The sequence below is a fragment of the Brassica napus genome, chromosome C4 (genome assembly GCF_020379485.1).
Source record: "Brassica napus cultivar Da-Ae chromosome C4, Da-Ae, whole genome shotgun sequence".
Lineage (NCBI taxonomy): Eukaryota > Viridiplantae > Streptophyta > Magnoliopsida > Brassicales > Brassicaceae > Brassica > Brassica napus.
Window position 1 is genome coordinate 44,609,716 of NC_063447.1, and position 16,060 is coordinate 44,625,775.

A 16,060-nucleotide genomic window follows, 5' to 3' on the forward strand; every position below is an offset into this window, starting at 1 on the left:
CGCGATTGATATTCTTTTATTCCTTTTAATTTGTTAATTAATAGAACTGCAAATAGAGCCCTGAGTTTTTATTTTATTTTATGAAAACGGAACTACTTTAAATATTATCTAATTTAACCCTCAACTTCTATTTTTTTGACAAATAAACCAGGATATTAACCTGGATTATCAGTGTTACAAAAAAGCAAAAAAAAAATTAACCTGGATTATCATGGTTTGGACGTGGCATTAAAGCACACATATCTTTTAATTTATTCCTATTATAGAGCCTGTGGTTTGTTATGCGTCTTGTTTAGGTAAACATGACTTCCTTTGCGTCAAATATAAATGTAGGGCTACGTTATGCAAATTCCCTATTCTAAGATACCGAATTAATAAATAAAATTAAAATTATAAATTTCAGATAGAGGTGGGTTTGAACTTTTGGTGGTGGTGGAGAAGTGGGTTCATGTGACGGTTCGGAATATCCGGAAGATGATTGTATCTTAACCAAATAGCAATCGGTAAATTAATATCGAACCGAACCGGCTGAAAACCGGAACCAAAGTGGGAAGCGCAAATTATAAGGCGGTTTCGCAACTATTCTCCGGCACAGTAGCAATTAGGGTTCCGATTTGACTTGAGTCAACTCAATCGGAGACGGAGAGAAAGAAGATTCGAGCATCCATCCAATCACAGAGGGAAAGGCGGCGGAGTAATGGAAGAGCTTCCGAGCATAACTGTGAGTCAGCGCGAGCAGTTTCTGGTGGAGAACGATGTGTTTGGGATGTACAGTTACTTCGACACCAGTGACATCGCTACTCAGAAATTCATGTAAGATCGATCGTTTCTTTGTGCTAGATTTGATTTTCTGCACAACCTACTGATCTTTAGTAGCGATTTACAAGATGAATCGTACTCATGAAAGTTGTTGTTCTAGTGTGGAGATTCACCGAGACAAGCAGCTAGATTATCTGATGAATGGCTTAAGGCAGCTAGGCCCGTCGTTCTCGTCCTTAGATGCTAAGTACGTATCTTCTCCTTGTGAAAAAACGATGCTTTGTGGTTGTAGATATCAAACGTGATTGATCTGTTGTGTTCGTAGCTGGAATTTGAAGTTGAAAAGTTGATTTTGTTCTGTCAGTTCACTGTGTAGTCATTGAGAGACTTTAGGTGTTCCTTTGAAGTTTGCACAGATTCTTGTCAGATATTCACATGTTCAAGAGTTTGTATGTGTTTTCGGATGCCAATGGATGAATAAGTTGAAATTTTGGTTTTGGATCTCGAACAGTCGACCGTGGGTTTGCTACTGGATCATTCATTCAATTGCTTTGCTTGGGGAGTCTGTGGATGATGACTTAGAAAACAATGCAATCGACTTTCTTGGACGTTGCCAGGTTAGGCTTCTTAAGTTCTTTCTAACCAAATCGTGGAAACGCTTCTGTTTTTTTTTTTTCTTTTTTTCATTTGGTACTTAGTTGGTGTTCACGCATTGCTTGTTCAGGGTTCTGATGGTGGATATGGTGGTGGTCCTGGCCAAGTAAGTATATGTCTGTTCCTTGAAAATGTGTGGATCACTGTAATTTCATGGAAATTTGTTTAAAAAGGAGACTGGATTGTTTTATTGTGCTAGATCTCTTTGGTGTAGTTTAGTTTTTGATGCATTCTCTTATTGTTTGGTTGTAAACCTCCCAAACATGGAAGAGATAGTTAGGATGTATAATTTTTTAGCTTGCCTTTTTCTTCGCAGCTTCCACATCTTGCAACAAGTTATGCTGCAGTGAATACACTTGTTACATTAGGAGGTGAGAAAGCCTTTTCTTCAATTAACAGGTATTCGTTTTTTCTTGATCGTCGGTTTCTTTTTTCAATAAGAGACAACTGATATAGAAGATTGACGTGTGTCTCATAATATTCCAGAGAACAAATGGCTTGTTTCTTGAGACGAATGAAGGATACAAATGGAGGTTTCAGGTTTGATTTTCTTTCTGCTTAAACTTTTTAAAAGGCATCACTTTTACTGATAGCACAATCTTTATGCATTTGTATCGCTGTTTATGTCATAGTAGCTTAAGTCATGTTGGTTTGTCAATTGTTGCTTGTCTCTTTTTCTATTGCATGCAATTTTGTGAGATCAAATTCTGACTTAACACTTGATCGTCAGGATGCACAATATGGGAGAAATAGATGTACGAGCCTGCTACACTGCCATTTCGGTGAGTTTTATCACCTTCCAGTTTCCCGTTTTCTCTTCTTGGGGGCACCAAAACCTGTTAGGCTCAGTTAGACCAACAACTCAGGGCCTATTTTGCTATGTTTCTTCCATTAGGATGTGGTAAATGGTCTAATTATTTCCACACTCGCGCTCATCGGATAATTTGCAGAAAGATCGTATTGAGCACTAAAAGTCTCGCATCGTATGGTTAGCTTTTTCCTTGATATGTTTGACCTCTCTTCTGAAACAGATTGCAAGCATCCTGAACATTGTGGATGATGAACTCACCCGAGGCTTAGGAGATTACATTTTGAGGTAGCTTTTCGTGTTACTTTTATCTCGCATGGTTCAAAGCTGAATTGCTGTTAAGTAGTTGTAAGTTCATGAATTTCCCTTTTAAAGTTTTCTTAACTCACTTTATTTTGAGCAGTTGCCAAACTTATGAAGGTGGCATTGGAGGGGAACCTGGCTCCGAAGCTCATGGTGGGTATGGCCTCTTACTTACTTTCTTAAAGTTGAAGCTTTGATCAAAACTGAGTTTTGCTTCTTTTCCTCGATTACGCGGTTCTTCTTGGTTTTACCTACAAGTTATTTCGTGAAAATGTTGAATTGTTACCTTTGCTTATTACCATATAATTTGTTGTTTAGGTACACCTACTGTGGGTTGGCTACTATGATTTTAATCAATGAAGTCGACCGCTTGAATTTGGATTCGTTAATGGTAACAAACAATGCTTGTTATAAGATGGTTAATGAAATACCTTTTCTAGATCATTTTCTTACAAAATAATTCTCTGATGATATTAGAATTGGATTGTACATCGACAAGGAGTAGAAATGGGATTCCAAGGTAGGACGAACAAATTGGTCGACGGTTGCTACACGTTTTGGCAGGTCAGTCTTCTAACTCTCCTTGTATCATTCGTAACCTTGTTTATGTTTTTGCATGAGTAGATGTCCTACTCTAAAATTCTTTTATACTCATCTTCTTCTTTTTCTGGTACGTGTTAAAACAGGCAGCCCCTTGTGTTCTACTACAGCGATTTTTTTCATCCCAGGATCTGGCACCTCATGGATCATCACATATGTCACAAGGGACAGATGAAGATCACGAGGAACATGCTCATGATGAAGATGATCTTGAAGACAGTGATGAAGATGATTCTGATGAGGATAGCGATGAAGATTCAGGGAATGGTCACCAAATTCATCATACGTCTACCTACATTGACAGGAGAATTCAACCTATTTTTGATAGCCTCGGCTTGCAAAGATATGTGCTCTTGTGCTCTCAGGTACAGTTCTTAGTTGCTTTAACACCAGAAAAGAAATCATCCAGCCAAGTTTACCGATGCACACATTTACTTATATGCTCATTTACTTGCTTTTCTGTTTTATACATCTTCCGTTTGGGTTCTTAGGTCGCTGATGGTGGATTCAGAGACAAGCTGAGGAAACCCAGGGACTTCTACCACACATGTTACTGTCTAAGCGGTCTTTCCGTGGCTCAACACGCTTGGTCAAAAGACGAGGACACTCCTCCTTTGACTCGTGACATTTTGGGTGGCTACGCAAACCACCTTGAACCTGTTCACCTCCTCCACAACGTTGTCATGGATCGGTACAACGAAGCTATCGAGTTCTTCCATAGAGCAGCATGACCCCTTCTCGTCACTTACGGGAAACTCCTCCGACAGATGGTACGAAAGAGTTTCTCGTTCTGTTGTATGTGCGTGTACTTTTCAACAGAAGTTTTACTAATTTGAACCTTTACATATTGAGTTTTTATTTAAAAGTCATATTATGATACAAAGATTTCGTTGATTGTTGAAAAACTTGCATCCTTCGTTATTGTTTTTAAAGAATTCTCTACCTCACTATCCGAGACATGTATCTCGCATTCTTGTGTGAAATTTTAAGTCATTGGAGATGGTTTACTCTATTTTTTTCTCTAAAATAGACTAACTCTATAATAGAGTTAGATGTTGCTTCAATGATACTCAATTCTATAATGAAAAATAAAGTGATGAACAAAAAATAAAAAAAATTATTCTATATATAGAGTAAAAAATAGGTTTAAACTATTATAGAGTAGAAAATAGAGTATCATTCGAGTATTTTTACTCTAAACTTTATCGTAGAGGGGAAAATAGAATGGGGTTGGAGATGTCTTTAAAAGTGCAGAGAGGTTAATGGGACTTGTTTGTGAAAACAAAAGTATAGGTTAAAAAGTGCAACAAGATTAATAGGACTTTTATGTGTAAACAATAGTTTAGTTTAGAAATGTGAGAAATGATAAAGCTGAGTCCCTTTTCACTATATTTATTTAAAAAGTTCGTCTGTCTCGTCTTCTTCCCCGTAGTCATTTTGACCAGAGAGAGTACTTCATCACTTCCGCTGGCCAAAATAATTGCAATTAGTATTTAAATATCCAAAAATATCAACGAAAATGGTAGAAGAAGAAGAAGAAGAAAAGACGCAGAAATCTCGGAAGCAGCAGCGACAAGAGGAAGAAGACGACGACAAAAAACAAAGACGAGACCCGGAGATGTCTTCTAGATCATCGCTTCACTCACTACCACCAACGACCGTTGATTCACCTCCTGACTCACCCAACACCGTCTCTTCAATCCCCGATAGCCACGGATCTTCTCCTCACACAGTCGTCCCAACTCCTTCCGTCGCTTCCGTTGCCACGAAGAACGAGACTCCTTTTAGGGTTACTAACGCAGACTTGGCGGAGCAGAAACTCGGCGAGAGTAGGAGGCGATTGAGGCCGAGCTTCTCTACGACTCCGCGTGAATCGAAATGGACAAGTTTCGTGAGGAAGGCTTTGCTTGGGTTTAGGGTTTCTGCGTTTGTGTCGTGTCTCGTCTCCTTCTCTGTTATGGTTGCTGATAGAGATAAAGGATGGGCTCGTGATTCTTTCTACAAATACAAAGAGTTCAGGTTCAAAGTTTCTTCCTTTATTGTAAACGTTGAGGAGCTTCTAATAGTAACCCCAGGGTTCTTAGTTGAGTATGATTCGGTCTATCACTGTGATTCATTTATGTTTAGGTGAAAGTTTCTTACTTTATAGCTTTCACTATATATATATATGAATTTTAAGTTTATGAAGATGCTTACAAGGAAAGATAGATGACTCTGACTTGGTATAAACATTGCGCGGGAAATGAATATTTTCATGAAATTAACTGTTACGTTAAAAGCCAATGAAGTAATCTAGACCTGTTCTAAGCTAAGTTATAATAATTTGGTCTTTAGTTTGCATTCTTAACTGTTTAATGTTTCTGTGAGTTGATTTATTCATGTGTGTGTTTTTGGTTGCAGGTTCTGTTTGGCTGCGAATGTGATTGGTTTTGTCTACTCAGCTTTTATGATATGTGACCTCGTGTATCTGTTATCTACTAGTATCCGCAGATCACGGCATAACCTCCGACATTTTTTGGAATTTGCTCTTGATCAAGTATTCCTTCTGCCTCTCTGTGATTTAAACTATGCTCTATTATAATGGGTAACAACCTCAATAGTCAGTATGAAACAACTTAAAACTTGAAAGTTGACGTCGTCAAGTCTAATACGCTTCTCTTTCAAATGCACATGACCGAAGTCAAAGTTACCATGATCTCTGAAAGCATGAAACATCTCGTCTTATGGAATTTATAACCAAAGATTTGATTTTCTTGTGAACCAGTCAATCTGAGCTAAATGTTTCTGATTTTTTTATACATCGTTAAGTGTTCGTCTCTGTTTGATGGTATATCATTTATCGGACCACTCAAGTGCTAAAGATGGTTTTAATGTTGCAGATGATAGCGTATCTTCTTGCATCGGCTTCAACTTCAGCTTCGATCCGTGTAGACGATTGGCTATCGAATTGGGGAGCAGACAAGTTCCCAGACTTAGCTAGAGCATCTGTCTCCTTATCTTTCGTCTCCTTTGTCTCATTCGCCTTCTGCTCCTTGGCTTCCGGTTATGCCCTTTGTTCACTCCGGTCTAATCTAATATAAACCAAAACAAGCACAAGCTCCAAACAGACGATTTCTTTTCTTTTTTTTTTTGAATGGAAGACAGACGATCTCATTTTGTTTTAAGTTGTAACATATAAGTTGCATCCTTATGTAGGCTCTGATTAGAGTTGTGGTTGTCAAGGTTTTACTGGATTAAACAGTTTCTAAAGTTTACTTTTTATCAATCAAGTTTTTTCTAACCCTAGTGATTCTAAAGTTCTCAAAATCCTTTTTTATTTCTCTCTCTTTTTTTTACACTGGTTTTCTTACAGCCACTTCTACGTGATTTTCAACACAACAAAAAACATTTTATTATAAAAAAAACTTTTTTTACCACATAATAGCTAAAACACGTTAATTTAAGTTATATTGATTTTATTTTAAAATTATTTTGATAAATAAATTATTATTATGCTTTTCTTGTTATTTTAAGATCCATACTGATTTACTTTTGTTTTCATATATAGTTTTTCTTTATTATTTATACAATTTTATATGAAAAACTAGGGTCGGTCCGCGCTACGCGCGGAATGTGTATATATGTGTTATGGAAATTTGTATTTTGTGTTGTTGTTACTGGGGTCTTAAGTATAGGGTTGTTTATGAATATGATAGTAGTGTTTTTTTTTCATTTTTTCTCATCAACATCTTAAAAACCATCAAGCATAGCTATACATTTTATACACCTTGCAACATCTTATTAAAGTGCAAGAACTATATGGAGGCCGTGTGATTTCTGAGAACATGTTTTGACACCATGGAGAAGAAGTTGCTTCAGAAGATCAGTCCATAACCTTCCCAATGCAGTCACTCCTTCTCAACCGGATTGTTATGAGGAATTAGCAATAAATGCTCTAGGAACCCGTGAGAAGTCATTTGGTAGATAGAGCTTTCCTCTCTCCATACCATCATCATCATCATCAATTTTATGTTTTTTTGTCATCGAAAAATGATTTAATAAATTCTGTGTTCGGTTATAACCAAAAGCAGTTGTAGAGCAGTTGATATTAATGGATATATCTCTTTGATTTGTATTAAACCTCTTTATATTGATGGTTAGATCCCTTTGTGAAGGTGAAGGATAGCTTGTAAAGTAGTTATATTTTCATGGTGATTTGAATGGAAGGAATATATTTTTTGTGTTGTATTTTGATGTATTAGTGTACTTAGATAGCTGAGTTTTGGGTTAAATATCGTCACCTTCTTGATAGATATTAATGTATAATGTTTTTTTTTGTTTTTTTATTGAAATGGGTTTGTTATATATTATAGAGTTACCATGTTAATATTTTTATGAAAGTAATATTTTTGTTGTCTTTATGAAAACAAACTGTATATTTTAACGATATTAGTTTCTTATATAAGTACACCAATATATTAAAATTGATATTTGTTTAATGGCAACTTTTGTAACGACCATCTTATACTACCTCCGTTCCTGAAAGTAAGATGTTTTAGATTTTTTTCTTGTTCCACAAAGATAGATTTTCTATATTGTTAAGGTACTTTTTTATACTTTTGAGGAACATTAATTGAGAATATTTGAATTGATTAAATTTCATTACTGGAAAGTTATTGGAAAGGGTATAATAAAGTAAAAAGTAAATTAAATTATAAACAATTATTAAATTCTTAATAAGCGTGCATACTCTAGAAAATCTTACTTTCAGGAACAGAGGGAGTATAATAAAAACTGGACTCTCTTTTTTGAGTCTATTCGACTCTCAAGCTGTATCTTTTCAAAAAAAAACTTGAAGACATGCATGGTGAGTCTATGTAACGTTGTTTGTTTTCTTTAATTTTAAAACCATAATTGGTGGGTTATTTTTATTTTGTTATAGTTTTGACTCTGAAGGATAAGTTTGTGAGTACTCACAATAAGGTTTAAGTAGTGTGGAACACTTACCACCTATTCTCAGGAAGATAAGAGCTCAAGGACCTATTTTTCACCTTTGGAAACTGTATAATAATGTACTCCACAACCAGCACTACATCACCCATGAAGCTTTGCTTAAAAAAATAGATCGAGACGTCCACAACATCATCTTGTCACTATCCATCATCTTGTATGTTGCTTCTATTCTGTTTTTACTTTATCTAGGCCAGAGGCTTATAGTTTTCAGGAAATAGTTTGTAAATCAAACCTTCTTTCTTAAATGATTACAACAGTTTTAGAAAAAGAAAAAGAACAAACATTTACCAACGTCTTGTGTTGTATTAATATTGTCATTTTAACTTTTGAAGGTATTATTTTTATTTAGTTATTTACTTAGACAACGTAATTTTTTTTCATAACAATCCGAATGATGTAATTCCATTACGGCGAACTACTTTTAACTGCCACAAAAAAGAAGAAAAAGTATGAGAAATGATTAGTACATTTTTTAAAATGCATAGTTTACAAATCTGTCAAGCAGCATGAAAGAATTACATAAAATATAATGTACATAGAACACTTTAAAGAAAAATCGTTTAACATTGAAAATGAAACTTGTGATTGGGCGGTTCGGATTCTTTAGCCCAGCACATGCACGTCGAATCTCCCGGTTAATGGCTTTGACAGCTTCGTGTTGGCCAATAACCGGCGTGGAGGCTCTGCTCAATATTGGAAAAGACAGCTAGATTTATCGGACAACACTTATCTTGGGTTTATAGACAGTAAGAAAACTCAAAGACAACACCTTCCCAAAGTCTTGGCCTCGCACAGCTTCATTCTTCTCCTAAGTGGTCTGTCTGAGTTGCTTTTCAAGCTCTCTAGCTTCCTCAGTGATCTAAACAAACTAACCTTCCATTCTAAATTAGCTAAAACAGAAAGAAAAATACATTTTCTGATAAGAACAGAGGAAAACATAAAACATCTAGTCTTTCCTGTTGTATGGTTCTTATCCAAGAGTTGCATTAGTAAGAACGTATAAAACATAGAATATTTAGAGATATGTGGAAAGAACAATAAAAGAAAAGAAGAAACTCACATTATAGTTTATGTTGGCGTCTTACATGTGAGAGCTCTATATTCGTGACAGCAAAAGTTTACCAACTACCACTCTCACAATAATATTGGATACTTCTCTTTTAATCTGAACAATAAAAATAGACATGCCCATTATATATCTTCACCATCTATTTCGTAACACTACATTTTTCTGAGAATAATTTAAATTGAAGGAAGCTACTCTAGTTTAAAACCATAGACAGCCATCAATGTCGTGATCACCATGATAGATTCCAAAGATCGTCAAACCCGTATAAGCAGAACATTCTCATTCGAATCTGTATTTATTTTTCTGCAGTGTTTTATTTATTGCAGAAACCTAAGTTAATCTGCCAGCCTTGACTACGAAACACATATAAGTTAAATCTTTAGATCGGCAACATTTTAGCTAAGACAATAGAATTACCCTTAAAAGTGAGAGACAAATCGTGAGCTACCAGCATGCTTCCAACACAACTCCATATGTCAGAAAACTTCTGTAACATCTACTTGAACAACTTTCATTTGAAAGTCTACAATCTGGGCCTGCAAGGATAGATAAAACAACAGGAATCTCATTTTTATAATTGTAATTTGTCTCCAACATGAGGTTTTAAATTTTCAATTATATGATGATATAATTATAAGCAAAATCAGTTGTCTTGCCATAGGTATTGACTCTCACTCAAAGATCTCATGTGATTAGCTTGGCTCATGTTGATCAGGTTCAATTTATAATGCTATGACCCGTATAAAGTTTGCAATCCGGGACTGGAAGGATAGATTAAACACTAAAAACCCATAATTCGGGTTTCCATTTGCCAGCGAGAAGAAAGCCAGAACAAACGGCAGCTCACTCCAGAGATTCACCGTAAATAGTCGTCTCCCATCACCTTCCCAAAACTCCATGTTCTAGTTATGAAACCAGAAACTCCAGAACACCATGAACTCTATTCCTAACGTTATATGTAGATCTTTAAGGAAAAGGGAGGCGTTTGTTTCTCAACATCACCAGAGGTATCTGAGCGTCAAGAAGAAGGAAAGATAAGTTAGCCACTCTGCTAAAAAAAAAAGTTTTTACTGTCGTGAGGAATGAAAAGAATCAAAGGATGATGTCTACGGGATTAAGGCGTACCTTTTTATACATGTAGATTCACCGACTGAAAGGGAGGGCAGATACATTAGCCCTGTTCGTTTCTTCGCGCTGATTCAGGTGGTTGCGTCAAAAAATTAAGTCTTTAATGACAGAAACACACAGCACCTGTGAAGCACAATTCACTGATTTTCAGTCACTGCGGCAGCTACTAGCCAATATAACGGACGCGAAATAAAGCAGCGTCATCAGCGTCTAAATTTTTGCCTTTCCTGCAATATTTTAGCTACTACTTTGGGTTTTCTGCGTCTCTAGCTTTTTTATTTTTGTCTCCGTCACGTCACGGATCATTTTGTTGACGCAGCCGCCGGATGCGGCGTCTATGAAACGAACATGGCTATTGGATGAGGAATCGTGGTAAAAGTGGAATTAAGCAGTTAAGATGATCACTAATGACGACGATTGATTGCATCCCGTAACGGTTCGAATTTCTCTTATCTAGCGTAAAGAAATTCATTCTAAGGACACGAACAGATTAACACCACTTAGATCAGCTTTAGAATCTCGTCTCCCATCACCTTCAACAAATTCCATGGTCAGTTTACGAAAGATGAAGTTGTGTCGGCACGTTGAAGAAGAGGAGAGAAGAATCCGCGTCATTAGAATTAGGGTTAGGAACGAACTTTGTTTGTTTGGGCCGCAGTGGGCAAACGATTAAAGCCCATTAGATTTAGAATAAATAAAGCTGTGCGTTTCGGGAAGGTTGGACACGCGTCGCCTCTATACTGAGATAGTTTCCACGTCGCCTCGCAGTAGGGTCAACAACATCTTTTTATAATAATAGATAGATATCTTCAAATATCCCTAAAAAAGTATTGTCACAAATATAGATTTTAAGGATTAAAATGACCAAAATGTTTCACGATACCTCTAGGATTAACTAATCAAAACCTTAGGGTTTAGAGTTAAAGATTGTAGATTTGAGATTAAAGTTTAAAATTTTATAAAATAAAAAAAAAAATAATAAATATTCAAAATTTGAAAATAAAAATTTGAAAAATAGTTTCAAAAAGTATTTCGAATTACAAAAAAAAATTAAAAAAATAAAAACGTTTTCAAAAAAAAATAATATCAAAAAGAAAATTTATAAAAAAAATTAATTTGAAACAAATAATCTAAAACTATAAAAAAATTATTTTTTCATTTTTTATTTATATTTATATATAAAAAGTATTAGGGTCTTTTTACCTATTAAATAAAATATATTGGTCATTTTCTTTGTTAGAGTCTATTTTGTGACAAAAACTCGAAAATGGTATATTTAGGAGAATTGTCCATTTTATATTTGTAATGAAATATTAAAAATAAAATTAACAGTTTCTAAAACTTTTATCATGTTGAAGATCCATCGTAAGCCTTTCTTCTGTAGTCTGCATAATTGTTTAATAAATCGCGCTCTCTCCGGGATTTGAAACCTTGATTTCCTGTAACACTTTCTTTCATGGTGCAAGTAAATCTTGCCAGGCGTGTATCTTCATAGGACGGCTCAGGTGATGCAGTTAGGCGTAGGTCTTCATAAGGTAGTATTGTCGGTTGTCGAATCGTCTATGTAATCTTTCTCATATCATAATTGTAAGATTATAATAAATCAGCTTTAAAAAAAAATTTATCATTGGTTTTATTTTAAAAAAAATTAAAATAATACTTACAACTTTTTTTTTTGATCAAAAATAATATTTACAACTTTAACATCCAAAATCTCTACGGCTAATAAGCAATAACCTAAAGCGAAATTCTGTACCAATCGGACCTGTACTTGGTTTATAGAAGGCACTTCACCCTAAAACTCTTTGTCAAGAGGGTCCAGTTTCCAGTTTCTTAATATTTCACGAAAAGTTTTTTTTTTTATAAAGTAGAGTTTTATTGTGCTTGTTTTCATGTTGCAGAATATTAATACCGTGAATACAATTTCAATTAACACAAAGTAACCACAAATCCAATCTTTATGAAACACCGACTTGACTCAGACTGATAAACTTCAATTACAATGATGAGATTTTCTGGGAAGTACAGAAAGAGAAGAGAAACGTACCTTTTCTAATTTTTTTTTTATAAGTAGCAAAGCAAAAAGAAGAAACAATAACGAGAATCAAAGAAGCTAAAACATATGCAAAGGCTTGTACCACTTTTAACTAGAATTACAATGATTAGAACAAGTACTAGTCATTATTCTTTTCGATGAGCATAGTTCTCTGCAATTAAACCATCAACAAATTTCATCATATATCTAGTGAAACGATGTCACACACCTGTTTGAATCTAGCAAGAACACCCTGAGGGCGTGCTTTTTTCTTTGGCGGCTTCCTAGTATTTATTACCACGGCTAAGCTCTAATTCTAGAATCTTCAAGCAATCTTTCATTTTTCTTCTGCTAAGAATAAGGAAGTTGTTCCTCATATTTAAGATGATTACCAAATCTAACAACCACGTCTTGACTTGTATAACTCAAAGCCCGTGTTATCCACTCATGTATTTCAGTAGTCACCTCAGCTTCTTGTATGACTTCATGTACAACTTCATGTATTACTTTAAGATTAGCACACAAAATACTACATGTGTTTTCTCAAACCAGTCATCATTGTATTTTCAAAGGTCTCTTATCAATTGCAAGCCTCAAGTTTCTAAATGTGGAGAACAATATAATGGCTGACACCTTCCCTTCTTGTTGAATGATTTGCCGGATAATTGTTCTGAGATCAAACAGATTTCATGGTCCTATTTCTTCTCCTTAAAGTCATTTTCCATTTCTGGCACTGTGGTCTGTGGATATTTGACATATCCCATAACAACTTCTACGGGAGTTTGCCACAAGATTACTTTGCGAATTGGAGTTCACCTTTGCTTAATAAACAAGTGTTGCTCTATAAGTTGTTTCGCCTTTGAGATGGATAACTTTTTTTTTTCTGTCCAAAGCTTTTATGTAAAAAAAAGTAGTTTCCTCTCTTGCCCTTTAATAAACGAACAACAGAATTTCGTTTTTTCTCGCTATATTTTTGTAGAAGAAGTTTGAAGTGGGAGAAAGTTACACAAAAGGTTACTTTGTGTTGGTATTTAACATGTTTAGGTACTTTTTGTTAGAGATATACTTTTTGACTTTCTTTTGTATTTCTTCTTCCCTAAATGTCTTTCTCTAACACACTTGCAATCTGGTCAGAAATGAATATCAACTAGTTACCATTTTCTTAGTTACAATTAATTGGTAGGTTTCTTTAACAGTGTGATTTGTTTGGCATCGTTAGATTAAAAGATGAGAAAATTAATCTGATGGCTGGTTGGGTAAAGAGAGCGAAGGCGGGCGTGAAATGGGGAGATTTGGTCAAGCGAGGCGTGGTTAGGTGAAGAGTGGTCACAAGAATTGGGAGAGGGTTGACTGAGTGAAACATGGTTTGGTGAGGAGTGGTCACAGGAATTGGGAGAGGGTTGAGGAATTTTGGTCGAAGAAAATGTGATTGAAAGTGCCATGCGTTGTATTGACTGTTTATTGGAGAGTTGGAGTCAGTTTCAATCGGTGTGGCACAGTTGTGGCCGGGCTGATGTGGTGGAGGAGTAGAAGACGGTTGAAAAACAGACAGCAACCACACTTCTCCAACCACACTTCTCCCAACCAAAAGACGTGGATTGTGTCTTCGTCGGATCGGAGGAGAAAGATGGTGGCCGTCGCTATTCATCTGAAAAGGAATCAAATGGATCTAAGCAAATCTATAACACAAGGTTTGAAATAAGATTAAAAGGGTAAAATAATTGAAGAAAGGTGGAAACTTGGAGTCACCGTAAAGTTTGGGCTGCAACAGTGAGAAATTGACAGTTTGCCGGTGAGACAGAACAAATTGCTGGTCATAATGAAAAAAATCACTGGTGAGAATAAACGAATCGTGGTTGAAATTTGAAGAAAGATTATAATTTGGAGTCACCTATGCTTTGGGATGCTGCGGTGGAAAGATTTACGGTGTCTAGTGTTTAGACAAATATAGTGGTAATGAAGAGTTAGATACGGAGAAAGTAAAAAGGTAACTATCATAATTTTAGTTTGAAGAGTAATTTAGACATTGCTATATGAGAAAGTATTTGACATGGAGAAAATATGCTAAGGTAATACGAGGTAAGAGTAAAGTATGTCTAAGTGTAATTTTTTCTTGAAGTGGCTTGTCAAGGGTAGATTTAACTAGTTACATGCCTTTGTAAACTTCAGATATCTTCTTGCCACAATTTGCTCTTACGACTTTCAGCTGTCTTCTTTGCCACGTCAAAACAACCTCAAAAATTATGTTCTATTTTAAACGACTGAAGGTAAAGAAAGTACTCTGCTTGCTGCATGTGTGATAGGTATCATCCTTGTAAGTAAGCTGACTTGGAGACTCATTGGAAAGAATGTTAGTGCGGATGAGTCAGAGATATATAGCAGTAAGTAAATGACACACAGAGTTTGTTAACGAGGTTCGTTTCCTACTCCCCGGGATCTTGTCTAGTATTCAAATTCACTAGAATGAGAAAGCAAATTACAACCAATTCGCAAACGCGTAATACAAGCACAACCCTCTTGAATCACCGCTCTCTTCTATAACATGAACTCTTCACGGTTAACCAACCTTGAGCTAAACTCCCCCTGAGTCTAGGCTTCAACCTCCAAGTCTCTGAAGGTAAGTCACCAAGTATTTCATCCAAGTACGTCACCGAGTACATCAGAACCTAACGCACACCAAGGATACCAACGAGCACGCCAACACCAACGTACAGATTGATCACCACACCACAACGGACAACTATGCTACACGTAACGCCAGCACCAACGTCACAACACCAAGTACAACGGAACACTCTGTCAGATACTACGTCAGACACTCCGTCAGACACTACGTCAGACACTCCGTCAGACACAATGAAACTTAACAATGAAACTTTCTCTCACTTTAATCTCTTGGTCCTTTTTTCTCATAAGGGCATATTCCTCCTTATATATAAACCGTAGACTTGTTCTCCAAGTTCATTAAATGCACCTTAATGAATTTTCATTCCCATATAAGGAAACTTCCTATTCCTCTCCAAGTAACACTTCTCCAACCAAAGTCTCTTTGCTTAATGGAAAACGTCATTTGTCTTCAACAAGATATTCTCTTTCATTTTCCAATCTCTACTTACACACGCAATCACCTTAGACAATCTCCTTGTAAGCAACTTCTCCACTCGACGTCCTGCCGTACGTCTTGACATACCTCTTGACACACCTTCTGATGTACATCACGAACTACATCAGAACCTCTCTGGAAATATCATCTACAATCTCCCCCTTTTTGACTATGCATGTGAACTCAACAACTCAGGCATGAAGCATCATCTTCAATCTCCCCCTTTGAGCCACATCATAGTCAAAAACTAATATGAAGATGATCGTCATCCTCTATACTGAGAATAGAAACCCATTCCACCATCTCCTTAATTACCAGATCTTCCAGACCACGTATCCATGAGCCTTATCCCTCCATGATTAGCTCCATGACCAGATTTAAGCCCACCACGCTGAACATGACCTTCAGCTTCACAATAACATACTAGATTATGAAACCTCATACCATAGGTTTGCTTCATCTGATGTTTCTCCCTCAACAGCTTGAAACACCTTGGCCTAATATGACCACGAACTCCACAATGATGACAAAAAGGAACAAAAGCTCGTCGAGGTGCACTCTGCACTTCTAGAGTTTTCCTTGTAGCAGTCGCACCCCTTGCAGCAGTTG

At 36.1% G+C, this 16,060-nt stretch overlaps 2 protein-coding genes and 1 long non-coding RNA gene across 7 annotated transcripts; 2 read left to right on the forward strand and 1 right to left on the reverse strand.

Moving 5' to 3' along the window:
* The first annotated feature begins 433 nt into the window (after positions 1–433).
* LOC106402436 (protein farnesyltransferase subunit beta) lies at positions 434–4,074 on the forward strand. Its single transcript, XM_013843170.3, has 13 exons — positions 434–813; positions 920–1,006; positions 1,271–1,376; positions 1,484–1,519; positions 1,730–1,812; positions 1,900–1,953; positions 2,144–2,195; positions 2,445–2,509; positions 2,625–2,681; positions 2,843–2,915; positions 3,002–3,088; positions 3,211–3,489; positions 3,616–4,074. Exons 1-13 carry the CDS (start codon positions 698–700, stop codon positions 3,853–3,855), a joined length of 1,335 nt encoding a protein of 444 aa, XP_013698624.1. The 5' UTR covers positions 434–697; the 3' UTR covers positions 3,856–4,074.
* A 462-nt stretch (positions 4,075–4,536) lies between these two features.
* LOC106404595 (CASP-like protein 4A1) lies at positions 4,537–6,406 on the forward strand. Its single transcript, XM_013845303.3, has 3 exons — positions 4,537–5,143; positions 5,525–5,660; positions 6,004–6,406. Exons 1-3 carry the CDS (start codon positions 4,644–4,646, stop codon positions 6,202–6,204), a joined length of 837 nt encoding a protein of 278 aa, XP_013700757.1. The 5' UTR covers positions 4,537–4,643; the 3' UTR covers positions 6,205–6,406.
* Positions 6,407–8,564: 2,158 nt separating this feature from the next.
* Positions 8,565–11,224, reverse strand: LOC106404866. 5 transcript variants are annotated; one of them, XR_001281165.3, is made up of 4 exons: positions 10,311–11,224; positions 9,603–10,196; positions 9,177–9,488; positions 8,565–8,984 (listed from the first exon to the last, which is right to left on the reverse strand). It is a non-coding gene; the product is annotated as an uncharacterized LOC106404866 (long non-coding RNA). The 5 variants fall into 5 exon arrangements; XR_002659265.2 differs by having other exon boundaries at positions 8,565–9,281; positions 9,419–9,488; positions 10,311–11,223; XR_002659262.2 differs by having other exon boundaries at positions 8,565–9,488; positions 9,603–9,721; positions 9,861–10,196; positions 10,311–11,218.
* Between the last annotated feature and the right edge of the window lie 4,836 nt (positions 11,225–16,060).